The following is a 17,142-nucleotide window of genomic DNA, read 5'->3' as shown; positions in this document are numbered from 1 at the left end:
ATGCAAAAACATCAAAATCAAAAAGAAAAAGATGTACAGTAAAGTGTGGCATAAAACACAATGTCATACTGTGTTACACAATATAATATTCATTATTACATTATTTATATGTAGTAAATATAATCATCATATAACTCGTTTGCCTCCATCTCGCTTGCCAAAAAGAACGCAAGCTAACGACGCGTCGTTAGCTTGTAGATCTGTTCTTTTTAACTAACTAAGACCTGGAACGCATCTGTGTCACTTTAGATTTCTTTGGCTATTCAAAAATAGCAGATATACAAGCTCATAGCGCGGCACCGAGAGCTGATAGATCTGCTATTTTTGAAAAATCTTGAACATTTTTTTTTTTTTTTTCAAAAAACTGTTAGGAGTTAGAAAACATTTTTAAGAATCGCCTCAGGTCTTAATGGGGCGTCGTTAGCTTGTAGATCTGTTTTTTTAGCCAAGGCCAACGGTTGAATGCGGATATATGTGGTCCCTGTCACTTTAAAAAATGCGCCATATTGGATCCACCAGTGAGAAGCTAGCCAGCCGTTAGCTGTTTTTAAGAAATCATCACAAACTTAATACCTGCCAACAACAGTGATTCAAAGTATAGTACAACACCTTTATTCACACCATCATCCACTATGAACGTGATAGATCATGTACGGGACATGGCCGCGGCGGGCCTGCACTCCAACGTCCGGATCATGAGCAGTTTGTTGCTGACCATGAGCAACAACAACCCGTAAGTAAACAACACAGCGATGTGGGATCCGTCTATTTGATGGAATTGAACTCTCTCTTAACCACGGATGCTAGCTATATGCTAGCCCCCCTTGTAAACATAACGTATAAACATATATAAACAAACACATGTATGTGTTAGGCCCGTCACGAGTATTACATAATCACCTAATCGTAATAATTTGAGATGATCGCAATTATTTTTGCTTTATCGTCATAATCATGTGTTGAAAAATATTCTTACATTTTCCACTTCGTGATGTTCTAAGCTTGTATATCAGCTATTTAAAATACATTTGAAAGTATTTAATTACATGTTTCAGTAATTTCTTTGTATATTTAAGTTAATTGTCATGTCTGCCCTGTGCAATTTGTGATTATGATGTCTAAAAACAAAAATTGCATGTTCAACGCCAATCGCAATTATTTTTGTGACAACGATCGTCAACTTTAATTTGTAATTGTGACAGCCCATTCTGACTTTAGACATGCATACTGATAAAGCAAGAGCACCTGCCACTACAAAGCATTGAAAGCATTTAACAGTTGACATTTTCTTATTAGTGACGTTGCCTGCGGATTTCCCACAGCCTGTAATTATTTAGATGAAAATTCACCTATCGTTATTTTATTGGCTTATTCAAAGATGGCAACGGTTGCCTTCATTTTTAAATACATATTGGTTACCTACAGTTGCCTAAATTATAAATATGTGTGTGTATTTTGTATATTCTATGGGGTTTTTTTTCTTTCACTTACTGGTAACTAAGATGTGATTAGTTTTTTCCTTCCAAAAATGTTCATTTGAAAGCAGTAGAACTGAGTAGCAAACGGGCATGTGAGATCCGTTTATTTGCTGGAATTTAACTCCCTCTGCCACGGATGCTGCTGCTAGCCCATGTAAACATAATGTATTTGTTTACAACACACTTCTGACTTCAGACATAAATACTGATTTAAGCAAGAGCACCTGCCACTATACAGAGCCTTGGTGGAAAGCATGATTTAACATATTGGAGTAACCTAAACGTTAACACACATGCACAACGTTTCTGTTCTCCAAGCAGTATATGTCACTCACTAGGAATACGATCAACTGTGAGTCAATGAAGCCTGAAGGTTTTCCCTTCCAAAAATGTCAGTCCATGATCATCCCACTTAGCGCTGATTCGAAACGACAAGATACACATTTTATTCATAACTGGGGGGAAATGCAGGTGTCATAGCAGCAACAGCAGTAAGAATCACACATTCTAGGCGCATATAAGAGTGTGCACACTTCATTTACTCAATGCTTGATTCCAGTCTGACTTCTAACATCCTTCTCCATTTTTATTACAGAGAACTATTCTCTCCTTCCCAGAAGTACCAGCTGTTAGTTTACCATGCTGATGCCATCTTCCATGACAAGGAGTACCGCAATGCTGCCTGTAAGTACAGCATGGCACTGCAGCAGAAGAAGGTGATCAGCAAAACATCTAAAGTTCGGACATCAACTGGTGGAGGTGCTTCCAACATGCAGGCACAGGTACTATGAGTCTTTTTGATTTGCATTGCATATGTAACCTTTTAAAATAATCTGTGATAGGGCTGGGTGATATTAACGCGTAGCATAGCCTGTCATTATATTTTCCAATATATCAGTTTCACAATATTGGCGGTAAGGAAATGTAATTGTGCTTCCTGGTATGGTCTGGGGCTGATATGGCCAACATGGCACATGTAATATTAGAGTAACTGTATATATATTTCACAATATAAACATTTCACAGAGCTTGCCTTCAGAGATTGAGGTGAAATATAAGATTGCAGAATGCTACACAATCCTGAAGTTGGACAAAGATGCCATCGCTGTGCTTGATGGGATTCCATCCAGACAGAGAACTCCTAAGGTAGGCTTATGATCTCTGCAAAAAAAGCTTAATTCAATATTCTGCCAGCCCAACTGGCAGGTAATAAACTATCATTGGAGGTCCTATTCTATTTTAAATGAATTTCCTGCCTGGTAAAATTGTAAACGTGGCTGTTAATTTCTGGTATTGGCCAGTTTGTTTGAGGTTTATATATCTTGCATAATCCAGAATACGCTTAGTGCTATTTGTCACATTTTTGGTTCTAAATGAAAATTTAAATGAATTGATTTTTTTTTCACTCGTACGTCAGATCAACATGATGCTTGCCAACCTGTACAGAAAGGCCGGCCAAGAGCGTTCTGCTGTTACCAGCTATAAAGAGGTCCTGAGACAGTGCCCCCTTGCCCTGGATGCCATCATTGGTATTGTTATTATTATACAAATACTTGGACATGTCTGCACTTGGCAACACCGCAGTCCCTGCAGGGATACTTAAATGTGTTCTATCCTGCAGGCCTCTTGTCTCTGTCTGTGAAGGGAGCTGAAGTGGCCTCCATGACCATGGATGTAATCCAGAGTATCCCCAACCTGGACTGGCTCTCTGTGTGGATCAAAGCGTATGCATTCATACACGCTGGGGACAACAACAGAGCTATCAATACCATTTGGTGAGCAGTTTAGTAATACTCCATAATGAGTGATTGATTATACAACAGTTGCGTCATAACAGTGACTTGTTTGGACAGAATGGACACACTTTTGTTCCATCACTTCTTAAGATGGGTTTCTGTCTCCTGTCCTTATCCAGCTCTCTGGAAAAGAAGTCTCTGTTGCGGGACAACGTGGACCTGCTGGTGAGCCTGGCAGATGTCTACTTCCGGGCAGGTGACACCAAGAACTCCATCCTAAGGTTTGAGCAAGCCCAGATGTTGGATCCATATTTAATTAAAGGTACAGTGCAGCAGGAGTACTGTTTGCCTCACTGGCCGATTGAGTTTGTGCAATGCTCACATAATTGCAATGTCTTTGGCTCGATTCCAGCTGGAGACCTAGGTTTCAAGGCAGATCTTATAATATGTCATTTTCTGTCAGGTATGGATGTGTATGGCTACCTGATGGCCAGGGAAGGACACCTGGAGGATGTTGAGGTCTTGGGAGGAAGACTTTTTAACATCTCAGACCAGCATGCTGAGCCTTGGGTCATTTCTGGGTGAGTTAGCAGATCAAAATGTAATTGGGATTTAAAAGTTAAAAGACAAAGCATGACTGATCTTTTTTTTTTTTTAAGGATACATTTACTGCATACATTTACTGTGCCAGTTGTGACATAATTCACTAGACGGAATTTCATATTAAATATCTTTCATGTCTTTTGTCTAGTTGTCATAGCTTTTATAGCAAGCGTTACTCACGTGCGCTATACCTGGGTGCCAAGGCCATCCAACTGAACAGTAACAGTGTTCAGGCCCTTCTCCTGAAGGGGGCAGCGCTGAGAAACATGGGCCGTGTACAGGAGGCCATCATCCATTTCAGAGAAGCTATGCGCCTGGCACCATGCCGCCTGGACTGCTATGAAGGCAAGTAATGCTTTACAAGTAATTGTTTCCTATCAAGTTGTACCCTTGAAAGAAGCCAAGCACTGCTTCACCCCTATTAGCTGTATTAAATATCAGTACATTTTTAAACAATAATGGCCCCTACCCCACCTAGGTTTAATTGATTGTTACCTGGCATCCAATGGAATTCGAGAGGCAATGGGGATGGCCAACAACATTTACAAGACTTTGGGAGCCAATGCACAGACCCTGACCATCCTTGCCACGGTGTGCCTAGAAGATCCAGTGACCCAGGAAAAAGCCAAACCCCTGTTGGACAAAGCACTTGCCCAGAGGCCTGACTATACCAAAGCTGTGGTGAAAAAGGCAGAACTGCTAAGTATGTAGGACTGTTTCTGTTTTTTGCATTACAACCAGGTTTTAGTCAACTGTTGGAACCCTTTTTTCTTCATAGAATAATAACATTTTATTTTGATCAAAGGTTTGGTATACATTTGACAATTGTATTAGTGGGTAACAATTCCAATTTTTGTCTTGCTAAAAGAAAATGTATGAATGGCTGTTAACGTTTTGTTCTTTGGCAGGTCGGGAACAGAAGCACGAAGAAGGGATCGCTCTCCTCCGGAATGCATTAGCCAATCAGAGTGATTGTGTCCTGCACAGAATGCTGGGTGATTTCCTCGTAGCAGTTAATGATTACCAAGAGGCCATGGACCAGTACAGCATAGCACTGAGGTAATGGCATGTTTTGCAGTTATATTTTTCATCATCATGATCAGTCTGATCCTCGCCCACATTTAACATGAATCTTTGTTTGTCTCCATGTAAAAAGCCTGGATCCCAATGACCAGAAGTCTTTGGAAGGCATGCAGAAGATGGAGAAGGAGGAGAGCCCCACGGATGCTACCGTAGAACTGGATGGAGATGACATGGAGGGCAGTGGAGAGGATGGAGACCTGGAGGGCAGTGACAGCGAAGCAGCGCAGTGGGCAGATCAGGAACAGTGGTTTGGTATGCAGTGACCCTGGCTTACTGGAGATGCCTCTGGAGAGGAGCTGGGTCACTCGCAGGCACCATGCAGTCTTTACTATCACAGCACTGTTTTCTGTGGGCATCCTATTCCCAGGGCAGTGCTATTATACGAGAGGTAAATCGATCACAATCGCTAAGGAAATGAGGGCATCCATAAAACATTTAAGGGCATTGTCACACATACGCATTGTAGCCAACGCAAGCCGAGGCTTCAGACGCGTCAATTTCTCATTTTATATTGTGGGTTGGTGGGCAGTGTCGGCATGAGTGCCGGTTTTCTGGTGTGTAGTTTATTTGTTTGACTGACGCTGGAGTGGTTGGCTCAGTGAAAGAAAACTACATGCAAAATGGCTGCCAAGTGGCGTCAACCACAACACTTCTTTCCTTTGATGCCTGTTCAATGTTCATCAATGATGAACTCCAAGCTGACATTCTGATGCGTCTTTTAAGCGCATGTGTAACCGTGCCCAGTTTATGTTCTAGGATGATCTTATTGACACGTCTTGGTCTACAGCAGGACTTAAGTGATTCTTTGGAGAAAGCATCTTAAAATCCTTTTTCACTTTCTTTTCTTTTTTTAGCTCTCTTTGAGCCTCAACTTGTTCAAAGTTGAGTATATTATTTAAAGTAATGGAATAAAGCCTGTGACATTGCCATAACTTTGCTTCTTGTCTTGTTGGCTAGAAGGTAGAGATCTGTGAAATAAGTATGTACGATATCTCTGCTGCTCTTCTAAGTGTTCCTTTTAGCGCTGTTACATTTGAATTTCTTTTTATATAATCATGGCTCATTGATATTGAGCTTAAATGGTCTCCGAGTTTGCTTTTGTGTGTCAGACATGGGAGTCGTACTTTGACTTGCATCTTTGAATTTTGAAATCTTTAACTCTTAAGACAAATGTTAATAGCATTTTGTACATAATGTATAATAAATGGTTAAATACTGTCCCCTTATTACATGTTGTTGAGTTTCATTTGAGATCATTCACGTGTCACATTTGAAAACACCAAATGTGTTACAATTAATACAATTAACCACTTGAATCCTAGCATCCCTATTCTGGGGGAGTGCAACACATTGAGCATGTAGAGAGAACAGTAGTTTAGATGGTAAACCTTTCGGAAATCAAGCTAGTTAAATGTTATGTACAGAGGAAATATACAAGCTTCTATTAGTTCATTCATGTATAACGTTTTTTTTATTTACCTGAAACCACAATTCATGTGATGCATTGTACAATTGCCATCTGAAATTGCAGTACAGCAGTTTGGCGCAAACGCCACAGAAAGGACTGCTATTTTCATGGTATAATGTACACATCACATCGCTGCCATTCCTCCACACTGCAAAACCTGCCTTAAACATGTCGCACATCCAGTGCAAAAGCAGAAGAGTCTGTTTGGTTATGTTACATAATCCCATAAAAGTATTTCCTTAGGAAAAATGACAGGTGTCTGAACTTATTTTTAATATCTGTACCATTTCATTAATATCTACTCCATTTAACAATACTATACATTGTTATTACACAAATCTGGTAAAGTAGATGGCTGACTCGAGAGGACATGCACCATGGAATATTGTATAATTGCTGTACATGAACTCAACACCTTGGTCTACAAAGCATGTCTTGAGAACTGTCCTCTTTAGAATGAATTATACTCGAAAGGCTCTTCATGCAAGAGGGTGGAAGGATTGAGGACACAGGATAGGCGAATCAAACATTTCATTACAATTTATGGCCATCAGTCCAAAAAAATAAATACTGAGATTTTATGTGACATGTCCTGGTTTGTATTTCTTTCTTGACATGCAGGTCTCAGAAGATGTGATGCTGTTCAAAACACACATGCACAACACTAAAACAAATCCTTGCAGATCCTGCAAGGAATTGAGAGATGGGGGGGGGCTTACTTGGCCTTAGCTGCAAAGAAAGGCAAGAGAAAGACAAGGAATAAGAAAATCAGTGTACAGAGATGGGTCAGGTTAAAAGAACATCTCATAAGGCTATACTGAGCATCAAATAATTTAAGATACATATTGCTTTAATTCATATGAAGCAAAGGTTTAAGGCCATGCCACATGCAAGCAGAAAACGTTTGCTTAATTTGCAACAAAAAAGATGTTATGTGGTTGTGCGTCTCTGCCAGTTGCCAATGCTTTCTGCCAACATGGCCCTCTGCAGTACAATCATATACAACTCCCTGGTACAACTCTGCCAGGTTGCAGATCACCAAAGGCCCCTATTCTACACACTGTTTAACTGGCACTTTGTGACATTAAAGACACTAAAACAAAACCAAATATTTTCCTCTGTTACAGTTAATGGTCTCTAATCAGTGACAACACAGCTGATATAACGCTCATACTTGCATAAAAAGAATGTCGAAAGACCAAGCCAAGATATCCTATTGCTCTCATTGTAAGGCTATGAGATCAGATGTTTGATTAGCAGGAGTAGCGACAGGCTGCGAAGCTTGGTGTGTGCAACCATGTAAAGATGAGAAAGCACACTTGATGGGCATGCAGGTGGAGGGTAGGTACTCACTCCGTGGGCAAACAGGTGGAAGGCATTGGAAGAAAAAACAAGTTTTAAGACTCACTGGTCTGGTATTATTTTGAGCGGACATGCAAGGGGATGTCTACCTACCTAAGCCTAAACATTTATCTTATTTCATTTAAAAGACACACTTGAGTAAACTAAATGTATGGAGCATTTTTGAAAAACAAACCAAAAAAAATCTATACATACAGATACTACTTTGTGTGCTATATACAGATATACAAGACTCTTCCACCAACCAATCTTTTTAGCCTTTCAGAGTAGTACGGTGGTCAGCATTTTGTGGCAAAGAAATATCCCGTTAGGTGGTACATACCAAACAGGGAGTCCGAGCCACATCACTGTCCATTGTGTGCTCAGCTGATAAGATTATCAGCTTCTTGGTGCTTTGTTTTTCTTTAAACATATTCAAGTACAGTATGTGCACATTATATATAAATTATAAAGATAATTTCTAATTAAGACTTAAGATAAAGACTGTAAATTGAGACTAATATCCTAGAAAAGTGAACCTGTGAGGAAATGAGACAGAATGTGTTCTGTTCAAGTAAACAAGTTTTAACAAAAGACTTGTCTATATTAAAACAAACAAGAAAAAATTGCTTTGAATTAAACGAAGGTAACATGTACATCTTTGCCCACTCATCCCTCAAAGAACAAGAAACATGACAAACATTTAACATAAAAATGTTTTCTCTTTTTTTTAAAAATAACAATTTGAAGGCATATGAGGGTTTTAGAGGCCGTGTGTCTACTGTGAAAGCAAATCTGTGCATACCTCAACACTCAATATGACAGTCTTTATGATAGGTTTGCTACCTCAACACTCAAAATGACAGTATTTATGCTAGGTTTGCTGAGACAAATGGGTAGTAATGGTCATATCAACAGCATAGAGGTAGCCGTGCTCTGCCAAAAGCCTAATTTATACTTTGTCACACAACAGTGTCGATCTCCGAAAATAACTGATTTAAATAAATGAATTAGGCTTTAATGCAGAAAGTAATGAAGACTGAGATAAATGGAGTTCTAGAAAAAGTGGTGCAGAAGAGTGGTGCAGAGAGTGGTGCTCATGATAGGGCAAAATATATCCACGTCTCTCTCTGGATTTTAATCTGAGATAAAATTTATACTATAGGCTCTTATTATTATTATTATTATCATTATTATTATTGATAACATCGTCTGCACTAACAAAATTCATGTCCCCCCACAGCTGCACGGTCAAAATTCTTATCCCCACGTCCCTTCCCAAAATTACAAAAATGTTAATGTCTTCATAAAATAGTTTCTCTGTACAGATCAATAGATGGTTCCTACTTAGTTGGCCTCTATGCCCGTTCAAAATGGGTGGATTCAAAACAGAGAAGCTCAATATGAAATTAAGACATATGACAGACCACAAGCCATTATAATATGCCTATGTACACAAAAATAAAAACAAGAATAAAAAAAAATCAAAGGAAATGGAATGGAATGGTGAAAATGTCCTTGATATAAAATAACCACATCGATCATGTCTGTTGACACGGGTGCAAGGTGTGTGAAGATTCCCACGATAGCTGGCGTACGTTGCTGTGTCTTGAGTTAATGAACAGGTTTAGACATGGTGTGTGTTTTCGGGTGTACGTGTTAATATCCACTCCATACTGGGTGCACAGGGAGGGTGGTGGTAGTAGTAGTAGTAGTAGTAATAATAATAATAATATAATAGTAGTACTGGAATCAGTCAGTCAGTCAGGACCAGAACATGGCGGTGGCGTTAGTGTCAGTGCTGTAGATCCACACCAGCAGGGGCAGGGTGATGGCCACGAAGGACCAGGAAATGCCCTCTGTGCATGCAGACAGGGAGCAGTGGCCCTTGCTGGCCGCTGGTCTGTCCAACTGTTTACCGGCTTCCAGGTAGTTCCGGGCTGCAAACTTTAGCACCTCATCCAGTAGGATGACGGGAAGGGAGATCTTCAGCACCATCACCCACTGGGTGATGTCCAGGGGCGTGATCTGGAAGATAACCTGAGGGGAGCACCAAAACGACAATATGCAATTTAATATGATATACAGGGAAAAAATGAGGCTGGCGCCTGCTGATTGCTAACATTGATGATGAATATATTCAGAGAATGCATTTTATTCATATAGCAATTTATTTGATCAAATTAGTTTTTTTGTTTTTTTCCTTTCCAATCGGCATTGTGCATAACTGTAAGTCACAGGTTTCCAGAAGGTGGCACCCTAACCCTACACAAATGAACACCATCAAATGAAGCTATGGGAAAATGACCAGGAAATACGTAAGCCACCTTCCGGAAACCCATTATGCCAATTCCCCCCATGTTTATAGTCCCTATAAACCCCTACAGTTAATCTGGGGAGGGTGTAGACAGACAGCCATGTCTACTGTCTCTGATACACATGGACATGCCACTGGCCATGCCACTTCTTTTTACCTTAGTAGTGAGAAGTTTTCCCTTTACACTCTTGCACTTATGGGTGCTTGGACTGACAAGCACAAAGACACTTTTTGCACCATTGGGTGCATGGACATAAGTGCAAATACACACATACACATCACATCATACAACACAACATCATTTGCACAAATACATATGAAAGGGCCACAATGGAAATAAGCCACTGGCTTTTTTGCGTTTTATCCTTTTGATAATGGTGTGACCATGCATGTATTCTACATATGTTTATTATCAATAAAGAGGTAAAAGTACCATAACTTACAACCTGAGCCCCAGGAGGGGTAATAGGCGTAAGCAAGATCATTTTGATCATTTGGTGGATATTTATCTTAAGTGCCTCAGTGACTGAGTATTGCGACATGGATTGTCACAGCAGGAAACAAGTCTCAACAACACTTGGCATTTACAGGCAACACCCATCAATTTTAACACATTTCTGTGTTTCGAGTGAAATAAGGCATTTGGCCACTAGGGTGCAACAATGAGCCCATTCAAGCGTTTCCTTATCAGTTGAATATTATACCCACTGAAACCACTAAAGCCTCTATTCTTTAACAACAAAACCAATATTTCCCTTTTGAACATTTAACACCCAGTCCCCATGTGTGACTTACAGGCAGAGGCTCCACATAGAGGATGAGGAAGTGGAGAGACATGGAGAGACAGATGGCTCCCAGCAGCCAGACGTTGTCCCAGGGCGGCATGCGCAGTAGGGACTGGTTCTCTGACAGACTGTGGGTGGGAGAGGGACCATGTAACCACATGCAGCATTTTAATTAGTCTGCTGCTCATTTTCTCTGTCAAATCTATCAAATAACATGAGCAACAACGGAGCGTTTTCTCAGTATTCAGTTAGTAATGGTGAGCTACCACAAATAAATTAGTATGGAACTGAAATAAGAGTATAATGTTTGGACACATTTCTACGTAGATGCACCATACAACAAATGAATGGTCATTAAAAGAAGTTTCATAAAAATCATGAGACCGAAACAGCGCTAAAGCATCACTGCTACATATTAACTCATTCACTGCCACTGACGTAAAAAACGTTATTATTCCCGTTTACCAATGCTGTCACTGACGTAAAAAACGTAATAAAAAAAATGCCCTACTTCATCATACAAGTAGTGAAAATACCAGTGAGCTCGTAGATTGGCTATTTTCACATGTTTTTAGAATAATAATAAAAAAGGAACGGTTTTGGACATACTAGGTTTCCACTCGACAGCAACGAAACACAATCCAACAGGATCTGTAAGGAACTTGCCTGTTAAGAGCATTGCACATCTCGATGGTGACGAGCACAGACAGGGCCATGGTCATGGGGTACGGTGACTCAAATACAGCGCAGTCCAGGCCCTCAAACTCGGGGTTATCTGCAGAACACTGGAGGAAGTGGCTCTAAAAGGAGGGCAAAACAGTTCAAAGCTTGAATTAGTTTACAGCAAGGCACAACATCTCTCTTATGACATGTGCAAGGGATCAGAACTTCAGCCTGATTTAGCCAGTAGGTTTGCTGAACCTAAAGGATTGAAAAGACTGGTTCAAATTATCCTCACGAGGTGCTACTGACACTCTCTGACAGGGGAGTCAGTTTCAGGGCGTACAGAGCAAAGAGAGCGGCCAAGTTTGAGCTGTCACCAACAGGCAGACTTACCAGCTGGTACAGGGAGATCTGTGGGCCGTCCTCAGACACTGTGAACCACCAGGCCGCGGCTCCCACGGTGGCAGCGCCCACGTAGCCTTGGGCACAGACAGGGACAGGTGATTAGACATAACAGAGCAAGCCAATTTAAGAAGCCAATTGCATGTGGTTGAACGCAAGATGCTCTGTTTAAAAAGAGACAAGTGCGATATTAAGTAAACATACAACATTTGGTTAGTGCTTTTAAGAAAAGTATCTTACAGTATCAAACATTTGTGCATTCGCAAGTAGTATGTATGGCACCAGTGGGAATCACACCCCTAACGCCTAGTTCACAGTTCTTAGTGGTTTTCCGCTGAACACTTCTGTTAAATGGGTGTTCAAAATGTCCAAATCATCCCTATGACCTTTGTGTGTATGCCTAGTTCACACCACAGTGAGCTTCTCATTGGTTGCCGCTTTGTCTCGCTGCAAACCTCAGCAAAAAAAGTCCCTCGTCGTTTTCACACCACGTTTTGCTGGCTTCGCCCTCTGTCGCAGCAATAGACAATACACAACCATGTTGAATTCTCCGAAAGCAGAAGTGGAATTTCAGGGCGCAGATGGCCTAGTGGTTAAGGCGCGTACCATATACATTTTGGTACGCGCGTACCATATACATTTTGTTCTAACCATAGAACCACCAAGGAAGTTCACTTTATCTGACTGCAACCTTTGTCTTATTTTTACTTTAAACTGTATGGTTTAGGAAATGTTCCCAATTGCTACTACTGGATTGTATGCAGTATTAGTATTTTTTATATTATTTTATCATTTAATTATTTGTTTAATAATGTGCTATTTTTATGTGAATCATTTTGGACTTTTTCTATTATAATTATTGGTCCGCAAACGGGGAAATACAGGAGGAATACATTGTTTTTTGTAACTCACCCCCAATAGCCAAGTATCTGAAGAAGAGCCAGCCGGAGATGAGAGGCTCCTTGGCATTGCGTGGAGGCTTGTCCATGATATCCAGGTCAGGAGGATTGAAGCCCAGGGCGGTGGCAGGGAGGCCATCAGTCACTAGGTTGACCCACAGCAGCTGAACCGGGATCAGAGCCTCAGGGAACCCCAGAGCAGCAGTCAGGAAGATACTACAAAGAGAGACTCTGGTTTATTATTGTTCTAAACTGCATTAGGCTTACGGCTAAGTGGAGCGAGTGGGAAGTCAAGTTGTTGGATAAACAGTCAATAACAAATGTATTTATTTCAATAGAAATGGATTCAAACTGGTTTCTGATTTTATTTAGCATGGTTACAGAGCCAATGAATACCTATTCTGTACATTTCTTCTAAAGGAGAAAATGTTTCACGAGTTGTTATTGCGGTCGTATGTCTGTGGATGTTTACAGATCTGCTATATTGTCTAGAGAATTACAAACAAAAAGCCAAGAACTGAAAGTCCAACATCACTCATATATTTTTGTGTTTTCTTTTTTACTTTTCCAAGGTAAAACTCAACCACAAGACTCATCAACATCTCTCCAAATATGCCATTCTTCTAGTACATACAGCAAATGCCATGATGACTGTATGTGACATACAGTATGTGTAACAGGCAACTCATACTGTTTTCCTCTGTAGACTCACCAGACAACCTCTCCCACATTGGAGGAGATGAGGTATCTAATGAACTGCTTCATGTTGTTGTAGATGGCTCGGCCTTCCTCCACGGCGGCCACGATGGATGAGAAGTTGTCATCAGCGAGGACCATCTCTGAGGCTGACTTGGCCACGGCAGTGCCAGAGCCCATAGAGATGCCAATCTCTGCCTTTTTCAGGGCAGGGGCGTCGTTCACACCATCACCTGTCTGTGATGAAGTAAGAGATGATATAAGAGATGATACCTCACCTTTCCATGTTTGTCAATTTAGTTTTTAAGCATTGTAAAATGCAAAACCTATTACTTTACTTCAATGTTCAAATGTTGTGTGAAAAATCCCTAGAACTGATTAAAGCAGTCAGCAGCAAATTAACTCAACATACTCAACAAAGATAACTTAGGTCTAAGTATCACACATTTACCAATACACAGGATCAAATATAGCTATCCATAATCCAACTATCCACTGTTATACACATTATTAGCAGATCAAATTTACCATAGCCGTGATTTCATCTAAACGCTGCAGGATCTCAACAATCTTGGACTTGTGGGAGGGCTCGACGCGGGCGAAGCAGCGGCCATTGATGACGGCCTCACGCTGGGCACTGGGTGACAGGTCGTCAAACTCCCGGCCGGTGAAGGCCATACTGTCCACGTCAGAGTCCTCGCTGAGGATGCCGATGCGGCGGCAGATGGCCACGGCTGTGCCCTTGTTGTCCCCTGTGATCATGATGACGCGGATGCCGGCCTGATGACACAGCTTAATGGCGGCTGCCACCTCCTGTCTCGGGGGGTCCAGCATGCCCACGCAGCCCACAAAAGTCAGGTCCGACTGGACAAAGGGAAGAATGTTTTAATCACACAATTCACACAAGCCACCAACCATTTGATGGAAAATATTCCGGCTGTTACTGGTAGAGTGGTTTCTTATGCCAGTCAGTCTGGCATATGAACATCTAGTTTATGGTACTTTTTTTAGCCTGTTGGCTAACAAAATAGTCAAAGTATCTGGTAAAGTTTGGAATTTATCCTAGCCTTTTATAGGGTTAGCACTTTCTTCAGATAATAAATGCTTATATAATGAAATGAAAGTTCACCTCGTATCCAGCGAACTTGGTGGTGTCAGTCAGCACCATGTCCTCCATCTGAGGGGGGGTGTCGCGTGTGGCCAGAGCCAGGCAGCGCAGTGTGTCGCGCCCCGTCCCGTACTCACGGATCACAGACAGGATCTTGTCCTTGATGCCCGCCGTGAGTGGCACTTTGGTGTTGCCAATTCTGACGTGAGTGCACCGATCAATAACACCCTCTGGTGCACCCTGTATGGTAGAAGAGAGAGGTAAAAATGTTACCCCAGTAATGATTTTGGAGACCACAGATTACCAATGTTTTGATCAATATTTTGTGAACAAATGCTACATGTTCTAATCAATTTGAAAATAAATAATAGTAATAGTAATTACTAGTAATAGTACATAAATAAAAATAAACAAATACATTTTTAATAGATACATTTTTTAGCTGACAGGCTTTCGTGCTTGAATTTCCTGGTTCTACAGGAGTTCTACACTTTCGTCTCATCTCTCTCTTGTCACACATGATGATTTATGACATTTTTGTGTGTGGAAAGAAAGGACAATCAAGGCAGAGCAGCAGTAACAGCATCATAAATCCTGCTTCAGCAAGAGAATAATCCGTCTGGTGCATCTCTGCGAAGCGGTAAACCGTTGCCCGGCTTGGAGAGCTCACAGACAGGCAAAAGAAGTACAGGCAGTGGGTGTTTGTCTTTGGTTGTAAAGGATTTATACATTTAATGGCAGTAAATGTGCTATGTAGTTGCTCAGTCTTTATGAATTTTCCACCTTCAGCTGCTGGTTAAAAATGCTGATATTAAAATTTGCATCTTCCTCCCTACAGTCTCTCTGGGCTGTTGAGTGGTGTGTCAACTATTCCACACTCCGCTCAGCTCCCTCCCCCTCACCTAACACCAATCTCCTCGATAGCTGACCTCGCCTACGATGTTGTCTTGTTGGATATTATCATTTAAAAATAGCCCATCTACAAGCTCACAATGCATCGCATTGCAACACGTTGTGAGAGTTTAAGACTGTAGACTGTATTTTTGTAATTGTTTGAAAGCTTCCAAAAATGTCCGCCTATAATGACGCAATGCCCAAAATAGGGGCAACTGGTTGAAAGGGGTTGATGATGTAGTAAAAAAAAGAAACTGATCTCTCGAATTTTACAGATACATTCTTCCATAACTGTCGGTCTCTCAGAAATCCTTCTAGCTATACCTTGACGAACATCTGGCCCATAGAGGACCGTGACTTGCTGGGGTGCAATATACTGACCTTGACGAACATCTTGCCCATGGAGGATCGTGACTTGTTGGGGGTGCAGTAGACAGACATGGACTTCCGGTCTCTGGAGAACTCCAAGGTGACCTCCTTCTTCATCAGCTGCTTGATGACCTGGTTCACCAACATGGATGTTTCATTAGTAATTCATGACATCACGCAGCCATCTAGGGGCCGTTTCTACTTCCTTACAATGTGAGGACGATTGTCAAGTTTAGTATCCATTACATCTGGCTCGGTCTCTTAACTTGTTATTTCTTGTCCATATACATTAGGGATGGGCGAATCCTGTGTTAAACGCGGTTAAACGAAGCATGACGTCATATTTGTACAAATTAACATTGCAATGCATATCATGAGCCTTGGACACAGCAAGGGTATCATCCTGTATGTTGTGCAACCGACGTCATTAGTAGCCTACTTGAACACAGTCAAGCCACCCATCTCATTACAGACAAGAGATGACAAGGTGAACATTGTCCAAATTAAGTTAAACAATCATCTGTAATTCTGGAAATGTTTTCCACTGCCGTGTCATTTCCTAGATGAGGTGTAATTTCCTAGATGTCTCAGCTACGGTTTCGGAGCAAAGCCTTTTGTTTAAAAGTGGAAATGATTACCCAGAGTTTAAATATAGAACACAATTTCCCTTAACGTGTTGCTTGTTTTGACATTATAGATTGTGGCGGCCAGCAACAATGGATATTTGATACATACGTTGGAAGACTCCATCCAACAGGATAAAGTAAACATTGCAGTTCTGTAGGCACTATGCAGTTCAGCTGTCACTGTTATAGCAGTGCATGTCCCACATTAGAATGAAGCGCTATAGTGTGTCCAGGCCGAGAACTGCTGACGGTTACTTTGAAAGACAGGAACAAGCGTGTAACGCTGCTAGAGTCTTTTATGAGTTAAAATGATATACAATATTTAAATTATTTAGATATTTAAATTTATATTACATTTTTGGTTAATTTGTTCTAAATGGATAATGGTTTTCTTATTGTTAAACGGTTATCTGATTAAATGGTTAACCATTTAAACATCCCATTCCTAAAACATACAGCAACAGCTATTCCACTCTTTTTTTTTTTTTTTTTTTTTTTTTTAAACTTTCTTTTTTTTTTTTTTTTCTTAGAGCAAGTTAGGTCATGTTGGGCATCACATATACATTAAATGTATTCTGGTATAGTTAACACTCTTATGTTAAGGGCTATTCAGTCCAGATGAAATGAAGCTATTCCACTCTTAATGGACAATATATTTCCACCAGCTCAGGTCA

General features: G+C 40.8%; 2 protein-coding genes across 2 annotated transcripts in view; one reads left to right on the top strand and one right to left on the bottom strand.

The window, feature by feature from the left end:
- The first annotated feature begins 514 nt into the window (after positions 1 to 514).
- anapc7 (anaphase promoting complex subunit 7) lies at positions 515 to 5,832 on the top strand. Its single transcript, XM_084056272.1, has 11 exons — positions 515 to 733; positions 2,074 to 2,260; positions 2,505 to 2,624; positions 2,896 to 3,007; positions 3,100 to 3,253; positions 3,394 to 3,536; positions 3,678 to 3,795; positions 3,966 to 4,162; positions 4,296 to 4,520; positions 4,726 to 4,876; positions 4,974 to 5,832. Exons 1-11 carry the CDS (start codon positions 633 to 635, stop codon positions 5,161 to 5,163), a joined length of 1,698 nt encoding a protein of 565 aa, XP_083912398.1. The 5' UTR covers positions 515 to 632; the 3' UTR covers positions 5,164 to 5,832.
- Positions 5,741 to 17,142, bottom strand: part of LOC311044581 (sarcoplasmic/endoplasmic reticulum calcium ATPase 2-like) — a 36,069-nt gene continuing 24,667 nt past the window's right edge. The window contains exons 14-22 of the mRNA XM_084056271.1: positions 15,855 to 15,974; positions 14,601 to 14,819; positions 14,000 to 14,335; positions 13,488 to 13,708; positions 12,789 to 12,991; positions 11,868 to 11,953; positions 11,478 to 11,611; positions 10,822 to 10,939; positions 5,741 to 9,749 (exon numbers count right to left, since the gene is read on the bottom strand). Coding sequence (XP_083912397.1) covers positions 9,474 to 9,749; positions 10,822 to 10,939; positions 11,478 to 11,611; positions 11,868 to 11,953; positions 12,789 to 12,991; positions 13,488 to 13,708; positions 14,000 to 14,335; positions 14,601 to 14,819; positions 15,855 to 15,974 — 1,713 coding nt within the window. The 3' untranslated portion in view covers positions 5,741 to 9,473. The remainder of the gene's footprint in view (positions 9,750 to 10,821; positions 10,940 to 11,477; positions 11,612 to 11,867; positions 11,954 to 12,788; positions 12,992 to 13,487; positions 13,709 to 13,999; positions 14,336 to 14,600; positions 14,820 to 15,854; positions 15,975 to 17,142) is intronic.

Source organism: Gymnoscopelus microlampas (assembly GCF_963454915.1).
Source record: "Gymnoscopelus microlampas genome assembly, chromosome: 4".
NCBI lineage: Eukaryota > Metazoa > Chordata > Actinopteri > Myctophiformes > Myctophidae > Gymnoscopelus > Gymnoscopelus microlampas.
The sequence above is the reverse complement of the archived record's forward strand: the minus strand, read 5'-3'. Positions and strand labels throughout refer to the sequence as shown.